At 34.3% G+C, this 15,559-nt stretch overlaps 2 protein-coding genes across 6 annotated transcripts; both read right to left on the minus strand.

Annotated features, from left to right (window-relative positions):
* Window positions 1-1,599: 1,599 nt before the first annotated feature.
* On the minus strand, window positions 1,600-6,709 carry LOC119641495 (sodium-coupled monocarboxylate transporter 2). Its single transcript, XM_038040210.1, has 9 exons — window positions 6,268-6,709; window positions 3,563-3,628; window positions 3,367-3,486; window positions 3,135-3,289; window positions 2,824-3,073; window positions 2,387-2,767; window positions 2,131-2,321; window positions 1,746-1,935; window positions 1,600-1,685 (listed from the first exon to the last, which is right to left on the minus strand). The coding sequence occupies exons 1-9, from the start codon at window positions 6,625-6,627 to the stop codon at window positions 1,626-1,628; spliced, it is 1,773 nt and encodes a 590-aa protein (XP_037896138.1). The 5' UTR covers window positions 6,628-6,709; the 3' UTR covers window positions 1,600-1,625.
* A 6,288-nt stretch (window positions 6,710-12,997) lies between these two features.
* On the minus strand, window positions 12,998-15,404 carry LOC119641521 (neither inactivation nor afterpotential protein G). Of its 5 annotated transcripts, none has more exons than XM_038040253.1 (7): window positions 15,334-15,404; window positions 15,134-15,265; window positions 14,866-15,068; window positions 13,718-14,806; window positions 13,428-13,654; window positions 13,268-13,370; window positions 12,998-13,175 (listed from the first exon to the last, which is right to left on the minus strand). In XM_038040253.1, exons 1-7 carry the CDS (start codon window positions 15,344-15,346, stop codon window positions 13,119-13,121), a joined length of 1,824 nt encoding a protein of 607 aa, XP_037896181.1. In that variant the 5' UTR covers window positions 15,347-15,404; the 3' UTR covers window positions 12,998-13,118. The 5 variants fall into 5 exon arrangements, with proteins under 5 accessions (XP_037896181.1, XP_037896183.1, XP_037896184.1 ...); XM_038040252.1 differs by having other exon boundaries at window positions 12,999-13,175; window positions 13,718-14,812; XM_038040254.1 differs by having other exon boundaries at window positions 12,999-13,175; window positions 13,718-14,812; window positions 15,134-15,279; window positions 15,334-15,385.
* Window positions 15,405-15,559: the final 155 nt, after the last annotated feature.

Consider the following 15,559-nt stretch of genomic DNA (forward strand, 5'->3'; position numbering starts at 1 on the left):
AGGATTTTGCTCTATTGCGGCGGCTTCGGGGGTTGAGATAATTGAATCTATGTCTCAACGAAGAGTAAACGAAATAGTCGTGCACAGACCGACTTTTCCTGTATTTTTTGGAAAGATGGTTTTTTTTAATTTTTTTAATTATTTTATTCAACCAGGACAAGTGCTATTAAGAGACGGTTGTCTAATCAGAACGCATGCAGAAATAGCTAGGTTTAATATAATATAGGGCGAGAATATCGGGTTTCCCGTATTCCCAGTAATTTACAGCTATCTCCGGGAAATTAACAAAGCAAAGATCTAGCAATCTGCCTTTACAATTAGAAGTATGATTGTGTTGACGTAAGTTTCGGTCAAATAGTTCATTGAAAAATACACTAGTTTGCTTAGATGTTGAAGCGGGGACCATACAGCCTGAAATTTTACTCATTCACAGGCGGTGGTATGCAAAAAATAGACCCACCTTGTCTATATTCGGAAAGGATGATTTCTATGCCAATTTACTATGACGAACTAACTTTCATTATGAAATTTCAAAATTATATATTTTTATGATTTAACGGTCATATGAGAGAGGATTCAAAAAATTTCTCCAGACCAGCTAAACCATATCAATTCAAAACGTCCAATGTTATTACAGAGCGAATTTTGTGAAGAAATTTTGAAAATTGCAATTTTTTTTCGAAAAAGTGTATCGATCCAAGCTATTTTCAATAGCGTTGAGTCTCTGGGTCAAAGCACGCCAGTATACCAAATTTTATCAAAATATATTAAAAATTGCAGTCTGCAGCTTGAGCAAAAATTTATGTAGAGAAAAATCGGACAGACAGACAGGCTTAATAAAAGGTGAATCTATCCTAAACTCTTTTGCAATATACCCTGTACCACAGGTGGTGTAGGGTATAAAAACAGCGGCAAAAAAGAAAGGTGAAGTATTTTAAAGATAGATGAGAAACTAGGCAAAGGCAAGTGACTTAAAAATAAAGGTTAAAAAACAAAAGTTTTAACTCAAGTGGCACCTGCATATACTAATGCTATGCTATATTTAGGATGCTATTTTAGTCGTAAATTACAGTATTATTTCCAAGTCACATAAAACTTCTCTAAAGTCGTCTGTTTTTCTTTTATTTCAGTGGTTGATAAGCTGTTGTTAAAATACTGATGACGATGATTATGATGACACCAGTAAAAAACGATTACAATAATCAACTACTGTCAATCAAATTTTTTTATAAGCTTCCATAAAGAATTCTTAATATTATCATATGATGCAATCATGCGCAACTCCTTCTCGTCATCAGATTTGAAGAGCAGAGAACAACGAAATTTTTTCAATCGAAATTGCGCTAAGCAGTGTTTTCCTTTTAACTAATTGTATATTTATTTAAGCATAATTGAATCTCTAACAAGAAGCATAGTTTAAAAAAATATTTTTAATAATTAATTAAAAATGTACTTTTACTAAAGACGCAAACAAATAATTTAAAAAATGTTTTCGTGAAAAATGAAATTATTGTGACAAATGTATAAAATTATTTATTTATTATTATAAAAATATTTACATTTTTAATTTTATAAGTATTCTTAAAATTAAAAAAATTTTTATATAAATAAATAAAAAATTAAACTTAAAGAGCAACGTCATCACTTATAGCATATTTCTTCATTGGGATGTCTATATTTAAAGACTGGAAAGAATCTGAGTAAGCGATTAAAAATTACGTTCAATGACTTTTCGATAACAATACCTTTGCATTGAATTTATTTTCGGTGTAACAGAAGAATTTGCGTATACTAGGCGCTAAGAGCGTTGGATCTACTTTCCTGGGATCATTACTACCGAAAACACAACCACAAACACCCGACATTAGTATTGTGATTAACGCTCCTAAAGCGGTATACCACATGTACGATATGCGATATAAAGGGAAAATATCTCTGAAATTAATTATAACATAATTATTAACATCTATTATTAGGCAATGGAGCAGAAGTTATGATTTTTTTAACTGAACAGACAGTGATCCGTGGGCAATTTTTTTTATATCATTCATGTTCACCAAGCAAGGACGCATTTTATAAGTAAATATAAAAGAATTTTCCAATATTTAAACATAAAAAAGACATACTTACTCCTTGCCTGCTCGAGAGATTGTAAAGTTGTGATTTAGATCCAGTAATGTTTCACCATAGTCATAATTACAATGTTCTACCGTTAAAGGTTTAGTTTCATATTTGATGGCTCCTGAAGCGATAGCCCATTGAGCATTTAAACTAATCCAAGACATAGCCATGACACCAAAGATACCACCAGTAAGAGCACTCTACAATAACAATTTTTACAAGCTTCTTTTTTTTGAATCATTATCGAGTAACTTTTTTAACTCACATTGCCATTAATCCAAGGCATTAGCAGGCCTATTGTAAAAATACCAAATAAGGGGCCGTTGGTGATAGCTTCTAAACTCATTGTCAATTGTAAAACAGTACCCATGTGTTCTACCACATAAACTAAGGACACGCATAAAGCTCCTACCCCCACTACCACTGAACGCATAATCCAGTTAATAGCTTTAGCTGACAGAGGGGTACTAACGAATGGCTTAACAAAATCTTCCAACACTACAGCAGACATCGAATTTAAACAGGTAGATAATGAGCTAAGGGCAGCACTGAAAACGCCCGCTATAAAAAGCCCAGTTAAACCCGGATATTCACCCAATGTATTCATAACGAATAAAGGTAATAGCTGATCCTTCGCCTTAGCTAACTGGAATGTAAAAGAACTTATTGTTTACTTACGAAGACAAAAGCCTCACGCCTTACCTTAGTTGTTAAAGGATCGCAACCTTTATAAGTAGCGTATATTAGTAAACCATTGTAGGCGCATAAAGCCATTAGAATCAAGACACCCAAGCAAAAAATGGCCAAAGCCCAACGTGCCGAGCTTAACGACGGTAAAGACAAATAACGTTGTATCATATTCTGGCTGACAGCGTTAGTCTGTGTCCAATAAATTACGCCACCTATTAACTGAGACCATAAAGTATGTCTAATCGTAGGATCTACAGATAAGCTAAAAGAGAAAGTGTCTCAACTAAGTAATTGTATTGAATTGGAGTAAAAACTAAACTTACTCTGGTGCCTCTATGCGTGTCGATTGCCATGCACTGGTGAATACTTCTTTGAATCCGCCTATATCTAGAGTGCCTTTAATAGCAACTAAAACCAATGCACCCAACATGGAAATGATTTGTACTACATCAGTCCACACCACTGCTTTAAGACCGCCCTTAAAATTGAAAAGTAAACCCCAAACCCGCCAAATTTAACATTAATTTTTTTCTTACGTTCGATAAACTCACTTACCAAACTTGTGTAAAACACACATATAACGCAAACTATAGGCGTTATAGTGTGCACTGCCACCCCAGTAACCTGATTGAAGGCCAGTGCCGGCACATAAATAACAATTGGCAGATAACCAATCTGTCACCACAGAAAATGTACGAATGCAATGAATTTGTTTTGCTAGGTATGAGAGGATTTCAATAAATTTACTTACATTCATTATAGCAAACATAACAGAACCAAACATACGTAAACGACGATCGAAACGACTTTCAAGGTACTGAAGATGAGTGTCGTTAAAGAAAAAGATAGACAAAAATAATAAATGTATTAGCATGACAATCGTAATAAATTGATTTTATGTATTTTAAGGTCAACTTATTTAATGAATTTTTATATTTATAAATTGAATTAAAACATATCTACGTACAGTAAGGTAAGCAATCACTGCAAAAGATTGCTAAGATGATTGATATTGCATAAGATGAGCAAAAGCTACTGAAGCTTGTAAATTGAATGTAATAGTCTCTCTTTCTATAATAAAACCGAATTTTTTTCAATCTCCTTTTATATCCTACATCATTTGTGGTGCCCAAGACCATGTGCGGACGTATGTAACACGTAGAAGGCCTTAAGATAGGCCCACATTTTATTATGCGGAGAACAGTTCAGAATCGATCTAAACCTGTCTGTCCGTCTGTCCATCTGATGTCTTTGTGTTTAAGCTTCGGGTCGCAGTTTTTGACCCATTGTAAGTTGTTTGGATCGATCCACTCTTTCGAAAAAAATTGGAATTTTCAAAATTTCTCGACAAAAGTACCTAAGTGTTAGCATTTCCACATTCTACCTCTCATTTCGTCGTGAAAATAAGTTCATAATTGTAAAATGATGTAGAAATCAAACTCGCATGTAAGGATTCCGCCAATATGCAGGCTTTCCTGAAAAGTATGTCTCCGCATGAAAAGAGAGACCTTTGGTGTAATATCACCGAAACGAGTGAATAACCGTATTAGGCAAAGTATCCAATATTCATCCTTCCCGACTACAATATTCTTGCTTTGCCACAAGGAAAAGGCTCTTAGTTAAATTTTCTCCTCTTTAGAACCGTGAATATTAGCTACAAGAAAGACGAAATCAAAAGTCGTTCTTTTTAGCAAATAACAGGACCCGCATCAAATCACTTCATCTCTCATGACGATGAAGCAGCATTCTTAGATGCAACAGATCAGTATATTACTTTCCGTCGTGACCGAATCTTTTATTCCCATCATCGTTATCGTAAAAAAAAACAAGAAAATTATATTCGATCGCGACCAAGTCTTTTAGATCCCTCACCGTTATCCTAAAGGACAAAAAAGTAAAAAAAAAAAAACTAAACTAAATTTTCATGCTCTATGGCCACTATGGAGTGGCCGCGATTGATTTTTTCTATTATTAAAATAAAAGTTTTGATCGCATAGGCCTGTGAGCATTGTAGGCGTGTTGTGTGAAAAGTTTAAGTCACTTCTAAAATCTTTTGCAAATTTCTTCATTTTCACTAAGAGGAGAATCTTTACCACAGACACCACACAGTTGGACAGACAGACAGAGGGACACGCGAACGGAAGGACATGCTGAGGTGCACTCCAAATTTGCGGTTTTTGAAACTTGTTTCCTCACCTTACAAAGATATAAAAAAAGTTGTTTTTTCATACACTACAATATGGGGTAGGGTAATTTTTCCTACTTATGTACAGATACTGTAGCATCATCCATAGAATATGCCTCCAAATTTTTGTATATTTATCTGCTATAGTTTAAGAGTAATGATCAAAAAACCTATTTTTATTCCGTTTGAAAATCAGAGGTGTTCTCACTTTACGTAGTCCTGCAGACGTGTCCTTCAACTGATTTGGACCATTTTCAATAATAACCTGCGTGCAAGAAATTACAATGTGCCTACAAAATTTGAAGTCAGTAGCTTCAATTTTGCGGGCAAAGGAGAATGCTTACAGCATTCTGAAAAGTAGACTTAACGGCATAATAAAATAAAGAATTACGTGGGAGTTAGACGAAATAGTGGTACGATCCAATAGTGTCCTTGGTTCTTGGACCAAATATAATATTAAAATATCTCCAATGTTTGGGCCTGTAGGTTGAAAGAACACTCGAACATATTAAGGACGGACGGACAAACAGATACGTATGCAAGTTTAGTTTAAATCAGGAAATTATTCCGAATATATTCACCTGCAGAAATGCTCGTTTTTGAAGGTTAAAGTATCAGTAAGCTAAATTTCCTCAAAATATCACAAACATTGTGATCTGTTGAATACAAATATGAACAATGAACAGGCATAAGAAGAGCAGCCAGACCTCTAGACAAAAAAGCTAACAAAATTTAGATCAATTTTAATGTAAGCCATTGCCTTAAGCAGTGTAGGGTATACCACAATTTGTGATCAGCCAAATGCAAGCATACTTAAAAAAGTAACCAAATTATATTCGGCTATGGCCGAATCTTTTATGTCCAGCACCTTTTCCTGAAAAATATAAGAAGACAAAAAATGAAATTTCGACACTCTGTAACACTGAATGGGCGTGATACAGGTGCTATAGGATCATCCACATATATCTTAAAACTGGCAAATATATTATCAACACAAAACTAATCTTAGATATTACGATATCACAAAAATTTAGATACGGACCTTAAGCTTAGCACATAAACTATTAGTGCAAGTACACAAGTCACGTACAATATTGAATTGCGAGCAATTGCTAAAGAACAGAGAAAACCTTAAAAAAATAAACAATTAGGAAATGGGGATAATGACCATAAACTAACTCTTCCAAAATCGTATCACAAAGCAAGTTACAGGGTTAGCGAGATTGGAAAATTACGCTCGGTATTACGTGAATTCTCTTAATTGAACTCACCTCATAGGTTGATGTGATATTTAAATCATGAAATACCGGTAAATAGAAAATTCCCATAACAAAGCCCATCGCAATGACACCCATACCAACGTAGGTGTATTGGATACCAAACGAGTAAACTTCCGTAGGCAGACCCAAGAGAGTAATACCGGATATGAAACTGGCAACCAAAGATAAAGCGATCGGTAAAATTAACATATTACGGCCACCCATTAAATAGTCAGCTTCGTTAAGGGATTTTTTCATGAAACCAAAATAAATGCCAATAAAAATGCATAAAATAAACATAGCAACGAAGACCACGTAGTCAGGCCAAGTAAAACGCTGCAGTTCAGCTATAATACGATCAATATCCGACATTTTTACAAGAGACGTTAGCTAAACTGATAACTAAAATAATTTCAATTTTTTCTTGTTTATTAATTTAATTATTATAAGAAATATATTTATGTTATATTTTATTTTGTTAATTTTTCCGTTTTTACTTTAGTTATTTTGGGTATTTTCACTTTATATTTAATAACTTTCTTAAAAGTAGTTTTTTTTTTTTAAAGGTATGTTTGCTTGAGTAAAATTTTACTTCAACTAAATTCAAATCCATCAGGTTTTGATCACAATTTTCGTTTCCATCAAATCTCTGACCAAATACACATTCACCGAGATTAGTTGAATTGTGACAATTGCTGGATAATTTTTTTTTTTTTTTTTTCGTTTTTCGTACATTTAGAAACAAAATTCTAATGGAAACTGCCTGTAGTCTATGTATTGTATAGCGATGCGGAATACATCTGGTTAGAAACTCAGGGAGAATATAGCTCATAATTACGTTAAGCAATGATGATGATGAGTCTCATATAAGAATTAATGCAGCACAGCCAGATATGCCTTTGCAACAAGTCTGTACACATGTATATATGTGTACGTACACACGTATGTGTATGCATAATAAATAAATAAATAATCATTTGATTAAATTATAATGCGCCAGTTAAGTGTTTAAACTCTTTTATGTCAGATTTTGTATTTACATCGCCATAAAGTCTTCCAATTTACTTCTTTTTTCGTTTCGTTTTTTTTTTTTTTTTTTTTTTTTTTTAGATAAATGAAGCTATGATGTCACATTCGCTAACTCTTATATGATAATGACAAACAAAGATAATTCAAGAGAGTTCATTATTGAAATTTAAATTAAAAAATTGATACAATAACGGTTTAAATTGCGTACGTTTTGCCATTTCAAGGCAACAACAAAGAACGCGATGTGTAGTTGTATGAAATTTAAGAACAGTTTTTTTTTTTTCTCAGTTCAAAAGTAGAGCTTCTGCCCTCATCCCTAGAAAAGATTACTATTTAGGAATTAGAACAATAACACGATATATTTAGGCGACCGTGGCTAGCAAGGAAAATTATTTCCAATTTATTCCTTAGCTTTACACACGTGCTCATATCAATCTTCAAAACATCGATTGTTTAAGTTTTAGAAATAGCTGAGGGCGGACTGAAAAAATTTACTTCTATTAAAGGCATATATATATATATATATATATACATAACTATAATAAATGTGTGTTTCCTTTTCAGATTTATTAGAAAAAAAACTTATTTAGATAATCTATTCACTTTGCAACGAATTGTGGAGTCGCATACCATTAATTGAAGAACGAGTATTAAGAATAAAATAACATAGAAATTTTTACTTAAAGAAATGTCTCTCGTTTTGACTGTTATAATTGACTTATTTGCTCCGGTCTTATAAGTATAAGAAGTAAACTTAGATTTGAAAGAAAAACGAGCGGCCCGTGTGAATTGCACCATATCCACGTGCTTAGTGCTCCAAGATTCCAACGGTATTATAAAATTTATATATTTATTGTCCATATATTTTGTAAATAATGGATTGTACGACATATGGATTTAAAGGCAGGTGGATTTACTTAGATCATATGTTGCGCCTGTATTAAGAACGCTAACGCCCTCGACATTTGAACCCACGGCCATTGAGTTGTTAATGGTTAGTTAATAATCATTTGCCTCAACTATATGTTTATTGAACAGTGAAAAAAGCAGATAATAAGAACGACAGACAAGAAACTGATATTGAAAAAGCTATAGCAAGTTAACGCTTACCATTAAACGAAAGATCCCACGTCACCTTTCCTAATACAAGTCGTTATTTCTTTTCATTATCCAATACAAATGATTAGATCTTGTTGCCTTGTCAAGCTATATTTATTTTTAGTGTGCCATTATATGAGATACAAGTAACACTAAAGCAGCACCTTAAACTCATTTATACACGCAGTCACTATTCTGACTTAATTTGCGTCGTAAAATATTATATGTTAAACATTATTTGCATGTAAAGTCTTACTTTTGTGAGACCCTTTAGGCAACAGAAAGTTCGAAGAATTCTCTGATCCCATCCATTCATTTAGTATAAGAAGGTACCATTTACTATTAACTATATTTTTCAAATTATCTCCGAAATCGGGTGTTATATGTGGAGCGGTCAGTAAAATGGTGCTCCGATCAAATCCATTTTCAATAGATTTTGTCCTTATGCTGAAACATTTTATCGGAAAGCTTCGGAAACAGGGACTTGAAGATTGAATGCAAACAAACATTCGCGAAGAAACAGGAAAGCTTAAACCGATTCGGAAAATGGTTTCAAACGACTTTTGGAACAACTATTTGGAACAAGCTTGGAAAGTTGAAAAGGGATAAATTTAAGAGTAAACTTTAAGTTTGCTATGGTAACCTGTACAAGCAGACAAACAGATAATTATCACATTACCGCTTTACGTATATTTGGGGACCATTTTTATTACTGGCAAACATGTCATCGATACAACGTGTGGGTAGACAGATTGAAAGCAATACTTAACGCCACGGAAAGATATTCTCAGCATATCTCAAGCACAGTAGTTAATATGAAAAATCTAAGTTCTCTTCCCCGTCAATATGTAAAGATGGCAGAATAAAACGAAACTAGTTAGGAATACTTTAAAAAGGGAGGAAAATTAAAAGAAAACTAACCACCGTTACTAGGATGGATGTTGCCTTACGTAGGTGTCTTTTATATGGGTGTTGCATTTTCTTTTCTTTTCTTTGAAGTTATGCCCTTACATGCCGTTAGGGCGATTGTGCAAGATGGAAAATTATGTAAGAGAGACGGTTTCATCTTTCTATAATTTGAGTTAAAGTCTTGTCATGTACGCTAGTTTTTTTTTTTTGTGTTCTTGCAAGACATGTATTAACGGAAAGCGCAAACTTTGCAATCGGCTGGAAATAACGAAAATTTATTGTTGCGACAATCGCTCCAAAATGGTTAGATATCTTTTGAATAAAGATAGGTCGACTCGAATCTTTGCATAAGCTTTCGGCTCATTCTTAGACAGATTAACTGGTTCCAAAATAGCCGAGCTTTTTGAAAATAAGCCTTGCAGTCGCATTCTGGGCGACATCAAAGTCATAAGCATTATTATTAAATTGAAAATTGCGACCATGTGACCATTACCCCAGAATGCAGAATACATATGCATATGATACACAGCCGTAACAACAACGACAATAAAACACATTGTTTTTTAGCGCAAAGTCATAGCGCCGGCATAGGACCGCAAGATTCATCTTAACTCAGCATTCTAATGGAAGCGACTAGAAAGGCTGAATTTATCCGTGCCTACTGCAATTTAAAGTCACCAAAAATAATTCCAGTACTACGGTAAAACTTCTGCTACAATAAGTTATAATTAAAGACAAAGTTTTCTTCTTTTTTTTTGAAACTCGAATAGTTCGAATTCCGACTTTGTTACGATATCATTTACGATCTACAATGCATATTGCGAAAATGTTACAAACGAAATGAGAATTCCACTACACCTTCATCCTTTTATCGCAAGCATAGAGAAACTAATGAACGTTTGTATGAGTATGATGTTTACCTTAAAAACTTAATCAATGCCAAGTTCAAAGCCATTTAACGATCGAATGCATGTACATTTATACATATGTCCGGCATTTTTTAATTAAGATACAAATACAAATTCATCTGTAACTTTCGATTTACACTGACAAAAGCTAATAAATAACGATTTGCGGCTAAAATTATAGGCAAATTTCTACAGACCTATGAGTTAATATCGACTGATATATGCGTCAAATTGATAGGAAAAGCTTACCTTAGAATAATTTTTAGAAAAGATTCGCCTTCGCAGTACCTTACCGAACGTCTTTCATCCTGAAGGCCGATTTTGCGATGCACTGCGACGTTTTCTTGCACTGTTATAACATTAGGCAGTCAATTTGTCGTTTAAGTGTTCGAACAAATGGGCCTAAAACGTTGAATTGTTTGTTTGTTGCGATGATTATAAAAACAATTGGGTAATATTAGTTGTTGGCGCCAAACACATATTTCGATTAAAATTTTAACGCTTCCCGAGCATCGCTTTCTTTTTTGACCAACCACTTAGAGTATGTCACTTACCCGTATAACATAGTGACGGTCAGAAAGAAGGAAAGAAGTGAAGGAAAGGAATGACGTAGGGAAATGGCTGCACCCTAATGAGTCTGTTGGACACAGAGTAAGTGTCATTCCTTTACCTACTCCACACTCACTACAGTTACGACTAAAGTAAGATTTGAACCTGTGAATGTTGTCTTGTTAGTCGCTCGGCTATGCTAACCCGTCTCGCTCCAAGATTCATGATTAAAATAAGTTTGGAAACTCGGAGGTGTTAGAAAATATGAAAACGAAAAAAGGAATTGCGGCATGACATCAGAAAAAAAAGAAAATATGGACCTTTTTTCTGGAAAAATTCGTAAGTACGCACTATGTACGTTTGTGTGCACATTAATGTGTATTTCTAAAAATGTCCCCGACGTACCGTGGTCAATATAAAAAATAGACGAAATAAAAGAAGACGATTCTACTCTGTTTGCAGATACCCATAAAATTGTATTTAAATTATGGATATCTTATGCATAATCTTTTTCAAAGAGAACTACACCTGTCGTAAAGTGAAGTGTCGATCTTGAAACGATTTATTACTATATATGCGAAATAAGTCTTGTATACCCATCACCGAAGGACGGGTTGTACATTCACTTTGTCAAAAAGTTTGCATCGCCCAGGTGAAAGGTTCAGAGACCGTTCAAAGCATCTATATTGTTATAAGGTACAGTAGATAAATTCTTGGCCAGCTTAAAATTTGGAATAGAGGTAAGCATGTCCGTCTGCCAAACTGTTTAGTATCGTTGGCAAACATTCTCCCGTTAGCGAAAACGAAAATATCGCTTACAAATTTGCAAAAGAATTTGGAAGTCACTTAAGCTTTTCGAAGGAAACGCCTACACCCTTCTAAATAAAAAAAAAAAAATAAAAACGAAACCTTAGTTCTTTTACTTCTTTGGCCCTTTTTAGACTACCGTTGATGGGGATAAAAGATTCGGTCATTACCTAACACGATTTTCCCACTTGCTTTTATGTGAAACCGAAAGTCATTACTAAATTATTATTATTATTATTATAAATTTAGCCAGAGAATAAGTCCTAAGACTAAAGTCTTTAAGCACTAGCATCTAAGGCTTTCGGCTTTAAATGCTAAAAATGATATACTTTACTTGAAAACAGTATGAACGTTATAGTCGGGCAAGGCCGACCATTAAATACTCTACACCACATTGTCTAACTCAATTCTTATTTTTATTCTTATTATTATGTCTTGTTTCTATATAAAGTCATATTTTCCAAGTGCGTATTTATGTGGAAGGAGGCCTAAAAAAATATGGTCCAAAAAAATGTGGTCCAAATTTGCACAGTTAGTTTTTTTATGTTAAATTATTATTACACCTTTTTGTCGTATGAACTTCAGTTTTCGCTATATGAGTGGGAATTCAAAATTGCCCCAGCCCGTCCAAAGTTTCTATAGCAATTTAGAATGCCCAAATACTACTACTTTTTGAAAATTGAAATTTTTTCCACATAAAAACTTTCCAGAATAGAGCGTTATATGGGGGGCAATCGGCAAAGTGGACCAATCCGAATCGTTTTCAATAGTGTTCCTCCTTGGGCCGCACGGCGAGAACACGTCACTTTACCAAATTTCATCGAAATATCTTAAATATTGCGACCTGCAGCTTAAACATAAGTTTATACGGAGAGACGTCAGATAAACGGACAGATAGGCTTAGATCAATTCGGATAATGATTCTGAATCGAACGGTATAATACAAGGTACGTGTTACGTAAGGTCGCACTAATTTAATATACTCTGTGCCACAAGTGGTATAGGGTGTAAACAATTGACGGTTCGACCTTCATTTACTTTCGTTGATTGCTTTTGGACTTAATAATTTTTAGAGTTTTTTAAAGCATTATTTAGACGAAATTTAACGGATTGCACTTCAACATTCTCCAATTAATGTTAAACTTTGATTGACCAACCCTACTATTTACTGAAGGACCCCCATCCGACGTCGCTTTTTGTCAAATTTGAAAAACGTATTACTTGGTTTCTCTTCAAACTATTCCAAGAATTTTCTTTAAATAAAATAATAACGAGTGTGAACTCTACATTTTTATTCATTCTCTTTAGTTCTTTGTTCTTTGCAATTCTTTCTGTCTTTCGTTGGTATTCCCCCAAAAAATAAGACCTTGCTGTAATTCTTACAAATAACCCGTCAAAATTTCAAGTTTGACAGAATTTGAAGTCGTCGTAAGTGCCACCGTAAGCCACCAATAAATTTCTTCTTAAGAAATAGGAATTGTTGTAAAGACAGCAAACATTGTATTGCAGATATATAAGACCAATGGTGACGGCGCGGACTTATCAATTACGCCTCATTGCTATTTAGGATTCCTGTGAGCGGTTCTCGTACAATTTCAGAACCTTGGAAAACGCATGTTTCTGCCAAACAATAAAAAGCAATATGTTGCGTTAAAATATTATCATAATTTTGCTCTTTTATTTTCATTATAATCCTTGAGTATGAAACTAACACCACGTACAGCCATTCCGACAATAATTGAATTCGGATTTCCTGATACAGGTGTCGGCAAAACGCTGGCATCAATTATGCGTAAGTTTTTTATATCATGAACTCTAATATTTGAAATAAGTATAGTTGTGAGAACTTTAAAGTTTCAAATCTCGACTTGCCTGAACTGAGAATCCACAACACTATTCGTACTGTTAAGCCCCATAGCACAAGTACCGGCTGGATGATGAGAACTTAAGCCCACGTGACGTATAATGCACTCTAGATAGTCGTCGCTTGGTTGGTTAGAATGGAAGTCGTTTTCAAATGGTCCGTAGTTAACACACCCTTTCAAACGAGGCCAATGAATTTGTACACCCAATTTGGAAAAGCTGTTCGAGGTAATCACCTAGAAAGCAAAAAACGAATAAAAAAATAAAGTAAGAGTTTATTTTAAAAAATTTATTTTTACCTCGACCGCCGCCCTTATTGCTTTTATTGTACAATTTATATCCTCTGCCTTATTAAGGTAATTTGGATCAATAATTGGCTTCTTTCGTATATTTAAATCATCTATTTTTACAGTGCCCCTTGATAAAGGTTGTAAGCAAGCCGAATTAATTACAAAGCCTTCCTGACTAGTATTGTGATAACGTGGAAATAAACCTCTAAAGTCATTTCTTTTAAAATTTGAAATGACCATAAAAGCTCTTTCATCTACAGCTCCCACCCCAAACAAGGTTAAACTATAATGATCACTGATAGGGCCCTCTGTGTTATCAATAAAACCCAATACTCCAAAATTACCCAAATGTCCACCACCCATAAATATATACTTAAGCCAAGTTAGAGGATTCAATAAAGCCCTTTGATTTACTGTAGGGCCCACTTGTTCTATACTCACAAATAAAGGAATGATTAAGTGATCATGCAATTGTTGACCGACCATAGGTAAATTAGGTAATTGTGCATTAGAAGTTACATTAAATTTTTCTAAATTCGCACGATCGCCTAAACCTGAAATTATTAATAACTGTGGTGTTTGATATGCGCCAGCACTTATAATCAATTCATGACGAATTTCGATCAAAAATGTTTGATCTTGAGGTTTATTTTCTGATTTAGCGGAAACTTTTAAAAACTTGACCTTATTTTGTTTGCCATTTTTGTCTCTAACAAACACGATTTGCTTGGCCAATGTGTTGGTCATAATCCGTAGATTATTATGAAGATAGGCGGGCTGTAGAAATCTCTCGAGAACATTAAATCTTAAACCATTTTTGATATTATATTGTGCCGCGCGGTACTTCCACGATTTGTGCACGAATTCACTGTGTAATTGCGAAAAGGCATAAGTGATTTTCGAATAGGTGGCGGGAATATCCAAACGTTCATAAGGCTTAGCTTGGGCAGCCTGTAAGTATGGCTTTATTGTAGACCATTGCCAATCCTTTAAATAGTACTCGCTGGCCCACCGTTCGAAGTCACCTTCAAAGCCTTCATACTGTAACATATAGTTTAGCTGGGACGAACCGCCAAGTCCTTTTCCACGCGGTAAAAACTGACGCTGAAATAAAAATGAATAAAGTAAATTTTGAAAAAAAATTCATCATTATCCACCTGTTGCGCTAAGCTTTTGGATGAATATTTCTGAGTAACCGTTACAAAGTTCCAATCATTTAAACCTTTTTGTTGGAAAGTGGTAAGCAAAGGAATTTTACTAAGAAAACCGAAACTCGAACCAGCTTCCACTAGCAAGACAGTAGCATTGCTATATTTGGACAAAAGAGAAGCCACTACACAACCGGCGCTACCAGCGCCAACTGTACATATGCACCAATAATGTATTTTAAAGCGAACTACGGCGTTTAACTATAAAATCACTTACCCACCGCATAATCAAAAATGTAGCCGTCCATAGGTTTCAAAACATTAGGGATACGTTCTCGCACCAAAGCGGCTATAAAAAACCAAAGCATAGAGGCTACGCCTATCAAAATGCTGGCGAATATAATTATCTCTGCAAATCAAACTCTTTTTTAATTTCAATGCAAACAAAATTCTCTGGAATCCTAAAAAAACACTTACTAGAAAACTGCATAATATTCAAAGTTTGTTTAGACGATACTTAACGCAAACTGACAGCAAGCTAAAGGCAAAACAAACATAAGCAACTAATCCAATTACGGTTTATAACGGTAAGAAAGTAAGAGAAGGTATAACATAAAAAATTTCAAACGGTGATTGGCTAAGCAACATGGGTATGTCAGTAATCAAGATATACTTTAAAATTTTTAATAAAAGCCTGTCTTCT

The sequence above is a fragment of the Glossina fuscipes genome, unplaced genomic scaffold (genome assembly GCF_014805625.2).
Source record: "Glossina fuscipes isolate IAEA_lab_2018 unplaced genomic scaffold, Yale_Gfus_2 150, whole genome shotgun sequence".
Classification (NCBI taxonomy): domain Eukaryota; kingdom Metazoa; phylum Arthropoda; class Insecta; order Diptera; family Glossinidae; genus Glossina; species Glossina fuscipes.

Coding starts and splice junctions, on each gene's coding strand:
- LOC119641521 (XM_038040252.1), bottom strand. Junction 14,813..14,865: donor CCAAAAGCTTAGCGCAACAG/GTGGATAATGAT, acceptor TTTTTATTTCAG/CGTCAGTTTTTACCGCGTGG. Junction 13,655..13,717: donor CAATAAGGGCGGCGGTCGAG/GTAAAAATAAAT, acceptor TTTGCTTTCTAG/GTGATTACCTCGAACAGCTT.
- LOC119641495 (XM_038040210.1), bottom strand. CDS start 6,627: ATGTCGGATATTGATCGTATTATAGCTGAACTGCAGCGTTTTACTTGG. Junction 3,629..6,267: donor ATATCACATCAACCTATGAG/GTGAGTTCAATT, acceptor ACTCATCTTCAG/TACCTTGAAAGTCGTTTCGA. Junction 3,487..3,562: donor TTATGTTTGCTATAATGAAT/GTAAGTAAATTT, acceptor CTGTGGTGACAG/ATTGGTTATCTGCCAATTGT.